At 42.8% G+C, this 16,480-nt stretch overlaps 1 protein-coding gene across 4 annotated transcripts in view; it reads left to right on the plus strand.

The window, feature by feature from the left end:
- Positions 1 to 16,480, plus strand: part of Mtr (5-methyltetrahydrofolate-homocysteine methyltransferase) — an 88,265-nt gene that overhangs the window by 27,690 nt on the left and 44,095 nt on the right. For all 4 annotated transcript variants that reach the window (XM_087591588.1, XM_087591587.1, XM_087591589.1 and 1 more), the window contains 8 exon segments: positions 92 to 186; positions 1,534 to 1,634; positions 3,262 to 3,323; positions 5,160 to 5,227; positions 7,572 to 7,651; positions 9,215 to 9,327; positions 11,101 to 11,241; positions 14,396 to 14,581. In XM_087591588.1, coding sequence (XP_087447714.1) covers positions 1,568 to 1,634; positions 3,262 to 3,323; positions 5,160 to 5,227; positions 7,572 to 7,651; positions 9,215 to 9,327; positions 11,101 to 11,241; positions 14,396 to 14,581 — 717 coding nt within the window. In that variant the 5' untranslated portion in view covers positions 92 to 186; positions 1,534 to 1,567.

Raw genomic sequence — 16,480 nt, forward strand, 5'->3', positions numbered from 1 at the left:
AGCTCGCACTTGTTTACAACGTCACACTTTGTCTTTGTGCCCACATTCTTGACCAGAGTCTATATTGCAGCTTTGTTTCCATTGTTAACAGATTTCTGGGACCATTGTTGATAAAAGTGGACGGACTCTTTCTGGCCAGACAGGAGAGGCTTTTGTCACCAGCGTGTCTCATTCAGACCCCCTGTGGTGAGTGACCCTTTCTTGTGCCATTTCCAGGGTGACTGGATTTCCTCTAGTCTGTCAGACTTGACTCTAAGGGCTTCAAGCCACTGTCATGTCGACCTCAGGAGAGCAGCTCCCGTACCTTTTGGGCAGTAAAATGTTTGCCTGTGAGTCTGAAGGTGCTTATAGCTCAAGACCATGCTTGGTCTGGGCAGTGCATTAGGTTATTAACAGTTTATATTTTCAGAACAATGATTGTAGAATGTGGAATGTTAAAGGTCAGGTTTTTATTTTTAGTAGAAGGTTATATAGAAGTTAACAGTCATATAGGATAAGGGCTAACATATGAGAGACTGTTGTTTAATTCTTGACTGTTATCACAGACTCTTTGTTAACAAAGAACATTAGAGTTCTGTGTCATTAATTCACCATTTATTGAAATCCTGCTGTGTGTCCTTGAATACTGGGTAAGTGAAGTAGTCCTCATTGAGGAGAAACACTTCACCAAATAAGAGTGTAAGACATGTTCAGGGGGTAAAGGTGCTTGCTGCTAGGCTTGGTGACCTGAGTGGATCAGGAACTGTATGTGGAAGGAGAGAATCCATTCCTGCATGTCTTCCTCGGACTCCCAGATATGCATGTGTCCCTCTCATGTTCCCTCTTTCTAAATCCAGATGGTAAATTACATGGCGCTGTGTAAAGACACTGCAGGAAATCTGGCTCTGTGCAGTAGTGAGTCCTTGCTTGACTCAGCGACGACTCTTTGGGGACGGTAACATCTGAGCTATGTTGGAAGCTCAAGCCTCAGTTTGTAAGCAGGGAGGCAGGACAGAAGCATGTGTCAGAGTGACCTAAGGTCAGTATGAGAACTGAATAGTTGATGAAGAAGGCCCATATGTGATGTTTTCTTTGAGCATCTCATGGAACCTCAGGTTGGTTTCAAATTCGCTGGGCACTAAGTAGGCTTCCTGCCTCTACCTCCTAAGGGCTGGGATTACAGACATTGGCTATCAAGCCTGGACTTGGATTTAGCAGTCTTAGGGAATGTGAGGATTGGTTGAAAGTTGGCGATCAGAGAATCATGTTTGCTTTAGATCAGGTATAGGTTTATTTAAAAAGAAAAAAAAAGGGTGTAAAACAGAGTTTTCTATCTTCCCTCCTTGCCTCTACTTTTATCAGTTTTCCCTGTTAACATCTTGCCTTGGTGTGGTTCAGTACTAATCTACATTAGTATTAAGTATGGAATTACTTTTGTGCATTCTATGGATCTCTCCAAATATGTAGTGACATATATATGCCATTATAACTTTCATGCATAAATATTTTGAATGAAATGATGACAATTCTAATATCTGCTTATTGTTTTTCTAGCATTGGATTAAATTGTGCTCTGGGTGCAGCTGAAATGAGGCCTTTCATTGAAACAATTGGAAAATGTACAACAGCTTATGTCCTCTGTTACCCAAATGCAGGTGTGTTTAAGGTTCGGGTTGCACATGAAGAACTCTGTATTTTCAAGGCATGGTAAATGGGATGACAGATTTGATTTGAATAATTTGTGTTTTGGGAATATGTTTGTATGTCTGTGTACAAGCATATATGGGAGGGAGGGAATGGGAGACAGAGATGGGGTTGCTCAAGTGTATGTGTTTGAGACTCAACATGAATTTTAGGAAAAAAAAAAGAGTATTTGGGTATATATCGGTCTACTTAGACCTGAAAGAACAGTTTTGCACAAGTTGAAGTTTCAAAATAAGATGTAACTTCAGGGACTTAGTCTAGTTATGTCACTGATGAGTTTTGCTGTGTGAATGTAACCAGAGAAGCCAAAATAAAAAGGTCCCCTTTCCTGTTTCATTTTATTAGCAGAAAAGCTATGGGTAATGTTATGTTCTAAAGGCTAAGAATTCTAGTTAATGGCACATAAAAACTTCAAAGGTATTTGTAGATCTCAAACTATCCAGTAAATATTGATAATTTGGACTGGGCTTGCTGGATTTTCCAGGGAATGTTTTGAGCACTGTTCAGCTACTTAGAGCTAAAAGTAATTTTCTGTATTTTTTAATCCATATGTATTCATTAAAAAAATTTAAACAATTTTATTAGTATCTGTATACATAATCAGTATGTGTGAGTGCAATGACATGTGTGTCATGGAGTACGTAAGGAAGTCAGAGGATAACTTTCAGGAATTGGATCTCCTTCCCTCATGGGTTTTGAGACTTGAACTCAGGTCATCGGTTTATGCAGCAAATGCTTTTACTTGCTGAGACCTCTCACCAGCCTCAAATCGATATGTGTAAAAATGCCTAATACGTGTCTGAGAGATGTTTTGGTGGTTAAAAGCGCTTGTTCTTTCAGAGGACCTGAGTTCAGTACCCAGCACCCACATGTTGGCTCACAACCATCTAAACTCCAGTTCTAGGCAGTTCAACACCTCTTCTGACTCCAGTGGGCACCGGGCACACAGGTGGAACACAGGCATGAATCCGAACAAAATATTCAGGCACAATAAATAAACCTTAAACACGCATAATATATTCTATTTTCCTTTAGTAATTAAGGGCAGAGCATGAATCCAACAGGAAACTTCATAGAGTATAATGTATAAGGTTATACTAAGGAGAGAAACATTTGCTTTAGATACAAAGAGTCACAGCAGTAGGTAAAAGTTACACATGGGAGATAGTTCGGATACTATGACACCTTCTTATGCCCGAAACCCGATTGAAATGCTTGCCTGATTTCAAAGGAGACTTGTTTGTAATTGCATCGCATGTCAAATATTCGTTAGTTCAAAGGCTGTGGGAGTGTGTACAGGGTGATTTCCACACACACAGCTTTATAAAAAGAATGAATTATCTTGTAAGGAGCTTGGAGGTGGAGACTGAGGCGTCTGTGTCATATGGAACTAAACTTGTTTAATAGGCAAAAGCAAAGTAAATGTTCTCCAGATTTTATTTTGCTATACTATTTCTGATGTAGAAATACTGTGTTATTTACTTCTGCAAGCAATTATCATTTTACTGTCAATATAGGACTTTATAATTTTAAAGCACTTGTTAGGAGAGTTTTGAGTAATGGTTGATGTTCTTTCAGGTCTTCCCAATACCTTTGGTGATTATGATGAAACACCAGCCATGATGGCCATGCACCTGAAGGTCAGGAATCCTTTCCTTTCAGTTTTGAGGAGACAGATAGTTATTATGTTGTTTGAATTAATAAACTAATTAACTAACTTTGCAGTCTGGCTTGTCTTGCCTAGGCTGCTCTTATAGAATAATAAGAATTGGCCATTCTTATGCCTTAACCTCCAGAATAGTTGAGATTATGCAGGCATGTGCCACCATGCCTGACGGAAGATGGACTTTAGACAGCATATTTAGAAGCAGAATTGTCCCTCAAGATCTAATCTATAAATAGCAAAGTAAGGTTTAGTTACTCTGAGATAAGGTCGTGGAAGCATAAGGAGGGTCTTAGCTATCTGCTTACTTATTGATTGGCAGTAGTAGCTGTTGGGACATTCCCAGTGAGGTCTGCTCCAAGCTAAATGAGATGAGACTCTCCTCTACAGTGTCACTTCTGCAACCCTACCAAATGATGACCTCCTCTCTCATTCACTTCAAACTGGTGCATGGACTAACTGTCCATGCAGCTGCCTGTTGTTACCTACAAGTCCTCCTTCTCATGACTGTACTTGCTGGTTTTGACTCAGGGGACTGTTGTGAACTGTGACTGAGGAGACTGTTGTGAGCTGTGACTGATTCAGGAGACTGCTGTGAGCTGTGACTGACTCAGGAGACTGTTGTGAGCTGTGACTGACTCAGGAGACTGTTGTGAGCTGTGACTGACTCAGGAGACTGTTGTGAGCTGTGACTGACTCAGGAGACTGTTGTGAGCTGTGACTGACTCAGGAGACTGTTGTGAGCTGTGACTGATTCAGGAGACTGTTGTGAGCTGTGACTGATTCAGGAGACTGTTGTGAGCTGTGACTGACTCAGGAGACTGTTGTGAGCTGTGACTGATTCAGGAGACTGTTGTGAGCTGTGACTGACTCAGGAGACTGTTGTGAGCCGCCGTTGCTTAGCTCATGCATGTCTCATGCTGGCTCTGTTTTCCTTTATCTTTTTGAATTTTTAGCTCCTGGCTCTGATGTTTTCTCCTAGGCTGTTTCTGAGTCAGTTCCTAGGATTTCAGGATTCATTTTGTTTGTTTGTGTCTATCGAGAGGGGTTTTTCTGCAGACTGTACTTGAGCTCGTGATTCTTCTGCCTCAGACTCCTGAGTACTGAGATGATAATTTGAATTATCTTAGTAAATAATCTTGGTACTCTGCTGTCTTAGCCCCTTCATTGGCCTCCGGTTACTGCAGATCCTGCTGATCAGCATGGCGCCTTACCCCACGTGTTTGATGGAGCACTTAAAACATGGCTAATGTGACGGGGGACTTTCTCTTTCTTTCTTTCTTTCTTTCTTTCTTTCTTTCTTTCTTTCTTTCTTTCTTTCTTTCTTTTTTTTTTTTTAATGTTTTTGGGGTTTAGATATGGTTTCTCTGTGTAGCCCTGGCTTTCCTGGAACTTGCTGTATGACCAGGGTGGCCCACCTGCATGTTGGAATTAAAGGTGTTTGCCACCACCACCTGCCATTTTTTATCTTAAAAAACTTAAAATTAAATGGAAAACTGACACTCATGTTATTTGAAAATGCTTTGTCCATTTCATATTCATTCTGCCTAGCATATGGGTAGAAAACTTTCATTTCTTTATACAGGAAGATAAGATTTCCACTGTGTTTCAGACAGCAATGAAAGGTTTCCTAGTATCTGAACTACTTCTTAGTGTATCTTTTACTAGGGCTTATGTCATTTTTGTATCTAAAGTAAATATGTTTATCACTCTTAAGTATGATCATAGTTATTCAGTAAATGCAGAAAGCACATGCTCTTGCGTTGAGTTTTGGTGAGTTAGAATTCAGACGGACTTGCTCTTCCTAATGCAGGACTTTGCCGTGGACGGCTTGGTGAATGTAGTTGGTGGATGCTGTGGTTCAACGCCTGATCACATCAGGTAATGGGGTAATGGTTACTTTTTTTTTTTGCTTTAAAATTTTGTTTGGTTTTATTTATTGATTGTTTTTAATGATATTTTTATTAACTTTTGGAGAGTTTCACATGTATATAATTTTGATGATAATTACTTTGTACTCCGTCTTTTCTGTGCCTCTGAGGCAGGGTCTTGCTATGTAGCTCCTACTGGCCTGGTCCTCATTGTGTATAGCCCATGCTGGCCTCCTGCATCCTGCTGACTTAGCTTCTCAAATTCTGGGATTATGTGTGCCCTTTAATGTTTCGTGTGTGTGTGTGTGTGTGTGTGTGTGTGTGTGTGTGTGTGTAGTGAAAATAACAGTGTTGCTATGGGGACATTTATCCTTATACTTTATGGATCTCAGAGAGATTAGAATCAGTCAGAGGAGGATGTAGTTTAGGACTCTGCCTTTTTCCCTAGAGTAGACAGTGATTGGACTTTTAGCCAGCCCTCCCTATCCTGTGTTTGCACACATAATCCATTATCTCAATTGAATTACCAAAAACTTTTTATTTCCTGCTTTTGTTTACTTGAAAAATTTTTCGTTGGAACTTCCTGTGTAGACCAGGCTGGCTTGGAACTCACAGAGATCTGAGAGCCTCTGCCTTCCAAGTGCTGGTATTAAAGTGAGTGCCTCCATACACCTGGCTTCTGTGAGATTCTTAATAACTATAAGGTTATTGTGTATTTGTCTTTTTGGTGCTGTTACTTGCACCCAGGGGTTTTGTATATACTCAGCATCTACTCTCATACATTATGCCTACATCTCCGTTTTTATACATCTTTTAACAACGTTTTATTGGTTCTTTGTGGATTTCACATCATGCATCCCAGTCCCACTTATCTTCTCCCCTGGTACTTGTCCTCCACCCATGCCCCTCCATGTGGAAGCTGTAGTGCAGCACAGTGTATCCCATAGGACACCCTTTTGTCCACTCTTCATTGCTTGCAAATGCTCATTGCAGTCACTCATGGGTCTATGAAGCCCCTGGCTACACCATCAATACTGGAACCTCACTGGGACCAGATGGCCTGTTGTCGTCCTGTGTTGTAGAGATCCTGTATGTAGTTTTGAGTCTGTAGGTCCAGCCCTTTCATACACTCAAGCAGTTGTTCATCAATGGGATAGAGGTTGGGATGGGCTAATTCAAAGCCCTGGATCTGGGCCTGAGAAGTATCAGAGCTGGTCAGCCTGTTCTCCAGGTCTTATACCCCCAAGGGGTGTGCGGGGAGGTCTATAAGCAACCCCACCCTCCACTCACTGCAATCTGGGTCAGCTCTACCCTCTGTCCAGGTTAAGTACAGGGCCCGCTCTCCTGAGTGTTCAAGCCAGTGAGGGACATGGCTAGTTCTCCCACTTTCATGGCCCAGGGCCAGCTCTGCTGTGCTGCCCAGGTGAGGTGCTACTCTCCTGAGTGCTGCAGGTGAGGAGCAGGGACAGCTGCCCTGCTCTCATAACCCCAAGGGCTGGGTCTCTTGCTCACTACAGTAGGCGAGAGGGCAGAAGGGCATGGACGGGGAGAAATGCAGCCACACCTGCAGTGTCGCTAGGTTACGTCTTTTATGTTATAGTTGAAGGATCGTATCTTCGGATCACAGATTAACTTTTCATTTTTTAGATCACTTCCTCTTGAAAAGAAGTTGTTCTAGCTTGTGTATTTGTGTGTTGATATCTATACTTGTGTATTTAACTCCTACTTTTACTTAGTCATCCACATTCTGATTTGGGGGCAGTAGAGTGAGCAGTACCTACAGTTCCTGATAAACAGAAGCTAGATTTTTATGACTTATCAAAGACACGATTCATTAGAGTTGACAGTGTTACAGAGACTGGATAACTGAAACAGATTTTGAGGAGAGGAGCAATTGTATTTGTACCTTCCCTGCTGCGTGTCTACTGTAGCTAAAACAAAGGCATAGGACCCGATCTCCACACTCCACCCCACACACCCTCTCTAGTATTTCTCAGAGCTACAGACTTCTTTTTGAAGTTGTTGAACTGTTGCTTAGGTTGGTAGCAAAGACCATGCTCTGTGTGTGGATTTGTAAAGACTGTTGTGGGCTGGAGGAATGGAGGCTTGCAGTTGGCATTGCGCACTCACAGAGCTCCGGGCTCTGGTAGTACAGGCAGCGCAGTCGGCAATGGTGAGCTTTGTGTTGCTGAGACGGCTGACGGATGGATGTCTCTGCTGCTGTACACTTAAGTAGGCATATCGTTATGTGCATGGATATAGTGATGCAGAATTAATGTCATAGCTGGAAACTAGCTTAATTAGATTTATGCTACTGTGAATTAATGAATATGGTATTTTCTCTTTTAATTTAGGGAAATTGCAGAAGCTGTGAAAAATTGTAAGCCAAGAGTTCCCCCTGATAGTGTTTTTGAAGGACATATGTTACTGTCTGGTAAGTCATGAGGATGTAGTTGTTAGGGTGAATTTAATGTGCTTATTCTAAGTGGATAGTGATATTTATGCCAGGAAGCTTATGGGGTCAAAGAATGCTTAGTTTTCTTGACACTTAGGTACATTTTTACTAAAGAACTCTTTTTTTTCTAGAGATGGGGTAGAAAGATTAATTTTGGGGTAAAAAATGCCCTCAAACTCCCAGAGATCCACCTGCCTCTGCCTCTGCCTCCTGAGTGTTAAAGGTGTGTATTACCATGCCTAGCTGTTTTGAATTTTTTCCTGAAATGGTGGTATATTAAGACAGTCTCACTGTATAGCCAGGGGTCACCTCAAACTAGCAATCCTCCTGTCTCCACTCTTTGAGTGTTAGGATCACAAGTATGTGCCACCATGTCCTCTCTGAGGGATACTTTCATTAATCTTAGTGGAGATGGTAAACAAGAGGAGTACTGCGGCTTTATCTGACATGTCATTCCTGCTGGATCAGAAGCACTTTGTAGAAGCTCTCAGATCACACAAACACCCTCAACATTTAGTGGTGGTCCTCTCTATTTGCCTGGTAGACAAACCTGCAGATTCTGTGAAAGGTCAAGGGCACAAGGCTCATTGGCACTGAGAAAAGTCAGCAACTGACACTGTAGAAAGCCATTGCTTCCTGAGTCTGTGAACAAATGGCCTGGAATATCTGTATAAAAACCCAGTCTGTATTCATAATCTTCCTCCTGCTCATGCTGGTTTCTTTATATAATGCTTTGGCAACCGACTTAAGGGCTGTTTTCTTTTTTTAGTGACAGCTCTGATAGATGATGCTAATTTTGTGCTTCATTTTTATGATAATTAAGGCAGAGACACTTGGCTGATTGGTAAGCTGAAAAGTTGTCTGGGCAGTTGTCTCAAGATCCTACTCCTACAAGGCCTTGTGTCCCCAGATCTGCCCGTGGCTATTTGGAGAGACTATTTCTTATAAAACTTTTAAAATAAAGGCAGTGTGAGAACCTTTTCGGTGACACCTCACAGTCCTTTTGTTGCTTTTTTACCTGAGTGTAATGCATCTACATGTATTATCTGGTACTTGCCTTGAATTAGCCTGTGCCGGGGGAGATGCTCTTACTCCTTAGCTTTCGGACGTTGCAGGTAGCATAAGCAGGGTTTCCAGACAGAGCAGTAGCTGCACATACGAACTCAAGCAGTTAGGGCAGCATGACAAGACCTGCTCAAGCTCGATCCTCTTTTGACTAGAAGTTTCTTCGTGGCTCTCACCCCAGGCCTTTGGTTATGCAAGGACAATGATGACTTTCTTCATTTTCAGAGGTCGTATGGTTCAGCCCACTAGGGGTAGTTGTAGCACAGAGCTCTGGACTGTTTCTTCCTTTGGAGATCTGTTGTAAGCACAGTTGCAACAAGTAGTCCCTTTCGTGTTCTGAAAAAGAGAGACTGAGCCTGTTTCCCTGTTAGCTCTCCTGCCCCATCTGCTCAGGTGGACTTTTTTTGCTGAAAATATTTTGTTTCATGTCATCCATGTACATTTTCAAGGATTTCTCAAAATGTTTCTCCTTTTAAGGTCTAGAGCCCTTCAGGATTGGACCATACACTAACTTTGTTAACATTGGAGAGCGCTGTAACGTGGCAGGATCCAAGAAATTTGCTAAGCTCATCATGGCAGGAAACTATGAAGTGAGCATCCCGCTGAGGGTCCTGGACATTGACATACCTCTGGGTGACTGCATATCAGCAGAGTGAGGTGTTCTGGCTGCTGCTAGTGCAGGGCTGTAGAATATGTGAGGGTGCTGATGGCATCTGGTAGGAGGTGAGGCTCCTGGAAGACTTGAAGCTGCTGCTGTTGCTACTGCTCAGAAAGCATTACATTTGGGGCGTGGAGGGAGGTGACTCGGAGGGATCCAGCTTCTAGTCTTTCATTGTTAAGTAAGTTTGGATATTTGCAACACTTTCCATTTTGGCCTCCCTGAAACAGTTTGTTTTACAGAACTGTTCTACAGAAAGTGAAAGCTCCTTGGCTTTTTAAAAGATTATGTATTATGTATATGAGCATTTTGCTTGTGTGCATGTGTGTGCACCAGAAGAAGGCATTGGATCCCCAGGAGATGGAGTTACATGTGGTCTGGGGAACTGAACCTGGGACCTCTATAAGAACTGCTCAGTATTTTAACTGCTCCTCCCAAGGAAAATTTTTACTCATCTGACTACATCACATACTTACTGATGAAGATATTGCTGATCCTCTTAGCCGTAGGTTAAACCAAAACAAACAGACCCTTGCCTTGAGAACTCTGAATGTTTAAGCTTTGTAATACTGAAGATGAATCAAATTTAATCCACACAGTGCATGCCCAAGATATCTGGATAGAGTTTACTTTTCTACAAATAGGAAATTAAAAACAGAGGAAAATGGATGAGGTTTTAGGTTGTTTCTATTTGTTTTACTGTGACATAATTTTATTTTATTTTTAAGAAACTGGGGCATAGTGATACATATTTTTCATCTCAGCACTTGGAAGGCATAGGCAGGTAGATTTCTCTGAAATCAGGCTGGCCTTGTCTACATAGTGAGACCCTGTCTCAAAAAGTTTTTTCTTTTAATTAACTTACTCTGTGTGTGTGTGTGTGTGTGTGTGTGTGTGTGTGTGTGTGTGTGTGTGTGTGTGTGTTTTGTACTTTTGTGCAGCTGCATGCATGTGGAGGTCAAGGGACAACTTGCAAGAGTTGATTCTCTTCCTACACGTTTATGCTTTGGGAATCAAACTCAGGTTGTCAGGTTTGGATTCAAGCGCCTTCACCAGAATCATCTCATTGTTCTTTTAATGATGTTTTTTAAATTTCAGGATCTGAATAGATTTAGTTTTTTTAAAATATACTTATTTTGTGAGCTTATTGTGAGTGTGTGTGTGTGTGCGCGCGCAGAAAAGGGCATTGAACTCCTTAGAGCTGGAGTTAGAGGCATTCTGTGGGCTTGTTTCATGTGCCCTGAGGTACAACCTTAGATCCTCATGGTTGTGCATTAAATGCCCTTACTCCTTGGACCATCTTTCTAGCCTATGGATTTAGCCTCACCTCTGCCCAAGAAAGGGTCTTATAACTTCTAGCTGTCCTGGTGCAACTCACTATGTAGACCAAGCCGGCCTTGAACTCACAGTGATCTGTCTGCCTTGTCCTCCCAAGTGTTATAATTAGCCTCATTTTTGGAATTGCTAATTACCGTTTCTTGGCATCCCCTAGAGTTGACTTTTTTAGTGCAGGTGTTGGTTGCCTCGTGGAAGGAAGCTGCTTTGGTGGGCTTCAAGCAGTGAGATGATGTGTGGAAGGGTTGCAGAAGGACACAGGCCCAGTTGGAGCCAGTGTGTTTGTTTCAGTAACAAAGGACCTCCGGGGAAGGGAGGAATTACTCTGCTTAGACATCTCCTAACCATGCTTCTCCCTTTCTTCCTCCAGGAAGCCCTGAGCGTTGCCAAAGTGCAGGTGGAAATGGGAGCTCAGGTGCTGGATATCAACATGGATGACGGCATGCTGGATGGTCCCAGTGCGATGACCAAATTTTGCAACTTCATTGCTTCGGAGCCTGACATTGCCAAGGTTGTACAAGGGTTACAGTCATTAAGAGTGTTTCCCTGGCTTGCCGTTGTTCATTTAGCTTGTCTGTCCTACCTCAGAGGGATGCACTTAGCTATTGCTGCTACACTGATTCTATTCCCACCAGGGGAAATGGAGCTCAGTTAGAGCTTCCTTACCGCAAAAGACACCTTGTTAGGGTATCAGACTAAGACAGGGATGTGTAATGCTTCAATCAAGGTATCGTGTCTTTGTTTATACTCGTGAAAGTTAGGGATCATTGATTAAAAGCATGTGCTGTTTCTGTGGAGGACCTGAGTTAAATTCCCTGTACTTACTTCTGCAAGCTCACAACTGCCTATTAACACCAGCTCCAGGGGATCCAACCTCTCTGCCCCCTAGCCCCATTTGAGTATACAGACCCCCAGACAGACACAGACATACACACATATGCACAAAAGTTTGCTTGTTTGTTTTTGAGACAGGGTCTTACTATGTAGTCCTGGCTGGCCTTGAATTCACAAATATCCATTAAAAAAAATGCTAAAAAAAGTGAAAGTCTTTCTGCATTTGTCTTTTAGTATGTTTTAGAGGGTTCCAGCTAAACCTCATTTCATTTTTGGGTCATTAAATGAATCTCTGTGTGTTCTGGTTCTCAACTTGGGTCATGAGGCTTCATCTGTAATGCCCACTACTAGCCCACTGTGTGTGTGGTGTATGTCGCTGTGTGTGTGTGTGTGTGTGTGTGTGTGTGTGTGTGTGTGTCTGTGTCTGTGTGTCTGTGTGTGTTGGTGTTAGTTTTTAAGATGGGTGTCTGCTGTAGTACACATGACTGGTGTTGGTGTTGGTTTTGAGATGGGTGTCTACTCTATTACACATGACTGGTGTTGGTGTTGGTTTTGGTTTTGAGATGGATGTCTACTCTAGTACACATGACTGGTGTTGGTATTGGTGTTGGTTTTAAGATGGGTGTCTACTCTAGTACACATGACTGGTGTTGGTGTTGGTTTTGGTTTTGAGATGGGTGTCTACTCTAGTACACATGACTGGTGTTGGTATTGGTGTTGGTTTTAAGATGGGTGTCTGCTGTAGTACACATGACTGGTGTTGGTGTTGGTGTTGGTGTTGGTTTTGAGATGGGTGTCTACTCTAGTACACATGACTGGTGTTGGTGTTGGTGTTGGTTTTAAGATGGGTGTCTGCTGTAGTACACATGACTGGTGTTGGTGTTGGTTTTGGTTTAAGATGGGTGTCTGCTGTAGTACACATGACTGGCTTCAAACTCATTATGTAGCCAAAGTTGACCTTGAATCCCTGCTGCATCTACCCTGGACTTTTAAGAGTTTTTTGCTTGCTTTTTGTTTTAAAGAAACTTTCTAGAGTTTCATATCTTTAGGTTTAGGTGTCATTTAGAAACAAATTAGGCCTAGCAAGAGCTTAAGAGAAGCCTGTAGTAAGCACTCAATTATATTTACCCATCTTCCATTTGTGTACTAAAACTTACTAAAAGCTCTTCCACTTTCCGAAGTAGCCCTTTGAGACTGTGAGGTTCAGAGTTTGTCTGAATCAGAGCTCAAGTGGGTGGGTGGGTGGAGGCTGTTGATGAACTGCCTTGGGAAGAAGCCTGCCTCACTGTAGAGCTAAGCACCCTGACGAGGAAGGTGCTGACTCCTTCCTCATCTCTGAAGTGAGATGATCAGACCTGAGGTACTCAATTCGTGGCTTGTGGTGGTGAGTGTCTTATTAACCGTGTGTCCTGGCTTGTTAGTGCTCTGATTGCTGCACCCACTGACCTTCCTTTCCTGGTTTGTATTTACTATTAAACTTCCTGGGGGACACACTTTAGCCATTAGGATAGAATGAAAAAGGGCTGCTAAGCAGAGAGGCTAAGGAAGATCACAGCTGAAGACCAGCGTGGGTTACATCGTGGGACTCCCCCCCACCCCCCAAGACCCTGCCTCTAAAAACCCAAAATATGAGTAGTTCATCTTTAGCAGTAGAGTTAAAACCCCAAACTATTTGCAAGCTCTTCCAGACACTGGCCTGGTTATTAATGCCACTGTGTTTGACCCTTTCCAGGAAAGCTCTTTATTGCTAGTGTTCTAAGGAAAAGCAAAATTGGTAGAGGTTTTCTGTTTTGTTTTTTGTTTTTGTTTTTGAAATGGTGTCTTATATCCTACCCTGACCTAGAAATCAGTATGTAGTTGAGGAAAGCCTTGAACCTCTTATTCTCCCGCCTCCATCTTCTATTGCTAGGATTATAGATTTGTGCCACCAGTTTATAAACTGAGGACCTCTGCGAGAACTCCACCAGTCATGCTATTTCCCTAACCACACCCCCTCCCCTTTAAAACAGTTTAATAGTCATGTGTGCGTTTATGGTACTGGGAAACAAAGCCAGGGCCTCACAGGCCAGACACTGTTGCTGAGGCAGACCTACCCTCACCTCCTTGTTCTTTTTGTTGTGCCGTATTCTAGCCTCTCTTGCCCTCTTGTGATTACTCGTTTAATCATTATCTTGGTGAGCATGGTGAAGCCAAGGACCGTGTGCCTTAAATGGAGGGAGTCAGGTACTGATGGACTGCCCTACGTTACAGTCCTGAGTCAGTTCTCTGACAGGCCTATTTCTTTGGAGCAGTGAGTAGCTCCTTTCACAAGTCTTGGAGCAGAGGCTGGATTAGACCATGGTCTCTCATGTGTTTGTCCTAGTTGTTTGTTTTAGTTTTACTATTATTTTGGAGGGAAGAGGATTAGATCTGATTTTCTTTTCTAATAACTTTTTTTTCTGCTCAGGAATTTATTTTTATAAAGAGAAGATTTAATTTGAGTAACTTGACCAGAGGGTCGTTCCCAAAGGCCAAGAGATTCTACCTTAATATGAGTCAGGGTAGAGTTCTTGAAACTAGAGAAGGTGTTTGCCTTAGGGTTGTGTACTTGGAAGTGTAAACTAGGCACAAGCCTTTTGAATTCCCTGTCTGTCCATGCACATAGTCTCCTGTAAGCTGATCTTAATTTAAATATTTGAACTTCAAGCTTAAGTACGTATATTAAAATCCTACTTCTAACACCCTAAATTTGTTTATTGTTCCCCTGAAGAAAAAATAGAATGTTTTTGGAACCCCTCAAAGGGGACTTGTGGTGATTTGTGAGCCATGATCTTCCTGTCTTCCTGCCGCAGGTGCCCCTGTGCATTGACTCTTCCAATTTTGCTGTGATCGAGGCGGGGTTGAAGTGCTGCCAAGGGAAGTGCATAGTCAACAGCATCAGCCTGAAGGAGGGGGAGGAGGACTTCCTGGAGAAGGCCAGGAAGATTAAGAAGTTTGGAGCTGCTGTGGTGGTTATGGCTTTTGATGAGGAAGGACAGGTAAGTGATTTCTTTTGGGCTGGCACTGTTGTGTCACCCAGGTGAGAAAGCAGTGAGAAAAAACCCAGGTCTGAAATAGCTAATGTGTATACACATAAACATGTACGTATGTTTGTCTTTGCGTATAAATTTACATACACATACATGTTATATTTCTGGAAATTTGATTCTTTACATCAATAGAGAACCTCCCTCTCTTTTTTTTTCCAATAGGAAATGGTTGAATTATTCACTAAGTTCCTGGACAGACAGCTGGTTATGCATTTGGAAGAAATAGAGTCCTGACCATTCATTTCGTGCCACTGTAGTAGAATACCACTACCTTAGTTACTATCCTGTTGTTATGACAACACACCTTGACCAAAGCAACTTAAAAAAAATTCTTTAAGGCTCATGGTTGCAGAGGATTAGAGTCCATGTTTATCATGGTAAGGAGCATGGTGCCAGGCAGGCAGGCAGGCAGGCAGGCAGGCAGGCAGGCAGGCAGGCAGGGTTCTGGAGCAGTAGCTGAGAGCTTACTTCTGATCCACAACTAAAGGGAGGGAAGGTCTGTGTGAGAGAGCACACAAACTGGGAAAGCCCTCACCCAACACCTCCTCCAATAAGGCCACACCTCTTAATCATTCCCCAGAAGTTCTTCAGTGTCTGGACATTAACATTACCAATGGCTCCTGAATTGCTGGAGCCAGTCTCAAGACCATGATTCAGCGGGTCTCAGGTACTATTACTAAGAATAAATAAGCAAAAGTCCCTTATAGCAGAGAACCCTGCCTGACTGAGGCATCCTTCATCTCATTCTGCTGAGCTTCGAGTGGGTCTGTGAAATCCCTGAGGGTATCTGAGGCTTACCAGCCTGTGTGTTTCACAGTGCCCAAAACGATGCCTAGTAGGACCTGCTCCCTACAGAGGCCTCTACTAGGCCTCAGTCTGAGGTCTGTTTCTTTTACTTGGTGGCCAGAATCTAGCTACCGTTCTTGGGGTAGAAGATACCATAAGAATAATATGACAAGGGCTTACCTAGGTTGTAGAGCGGTCCTAGTGTAGCTGTTTTAGCCCTGAAAGCTCCTATCCTAGGAGCATGTCCATGATGTCTTTGGTATGGAACAGTACCCCAGTCTATACATTGCATACTCTGTGCCCAGTTGGCTCAGATAAACATTACCAGAGTGTGCTGTCTTTATTTGCCAATCAAGTGAGGTTACTGAAGAGGTCTTCAGGAGACTCAGTGTTCCCATCCAACAGTGGGGTCCTCCCACCATGCAAGGCTCCTAGAGACTAGAGTATGTATTTTTAAGAACATCTTTTTGTACATTGAGAGTCTACCCTTGTCATTGTTACGCATTCTTATGGAGTGACAGTAAGCCCAGTAATGTGCCCTTACCTGTCCCGTCCTGTCCATACTGTACTTTTTTCTGCACACAAAGCTTGGAACTTAGGAACAGGAAGAAGTTAACAGTATCTGTCATGCCAGTTTTTCTCACTTGCACAGGGTGCTTTACAGCCATTGCTGGTGTACCCAGCTTGTCAGTGTCACCAGTCCTGTGCTCAGGAGCCACTGAGTAAAATAAGGGCCCTGCGTCAGGTGTGGCAGTTCCTTTGTTGCCAGCACTTTAGGGGCACAGACAGGGGGATTTCTGAGAGTTCTAGGGTAGCACGGCAAGTTTCAAGTCATCCAGGACCACAGAATGAGACCCTGTCCCAAAATAAATAAGTGTAAAAAGGATCGAGTGAACATATATTTGTAGATGTTACACAAAAATGCTCCTATCCCAGGTGGGATGGAGCAGGATGGTTGAAGGTATGAGGTTTCTTCACAGTCTCAGATTGGCATGAAATTGAAAACTTAACAATATTACTTTCTGGGTCTTCCATTTATCATTTTTGGACTGCAGGTGACAG

Source organism: Rattus norvegicus, chromosome 17, assembly GCF_021556685.1.
Source record: "Rattus norvegicus strain SHRSP/BbbUtx chromosome 17, alternate assembly SHRSP_T2T, whole genome shotgun sequence".
Lineage (NCBI taxonomy): Eukaryota > Metazoa > Chordata > Mammalia > Rodentia > Muridae > Rattus > Rattus norvegicus.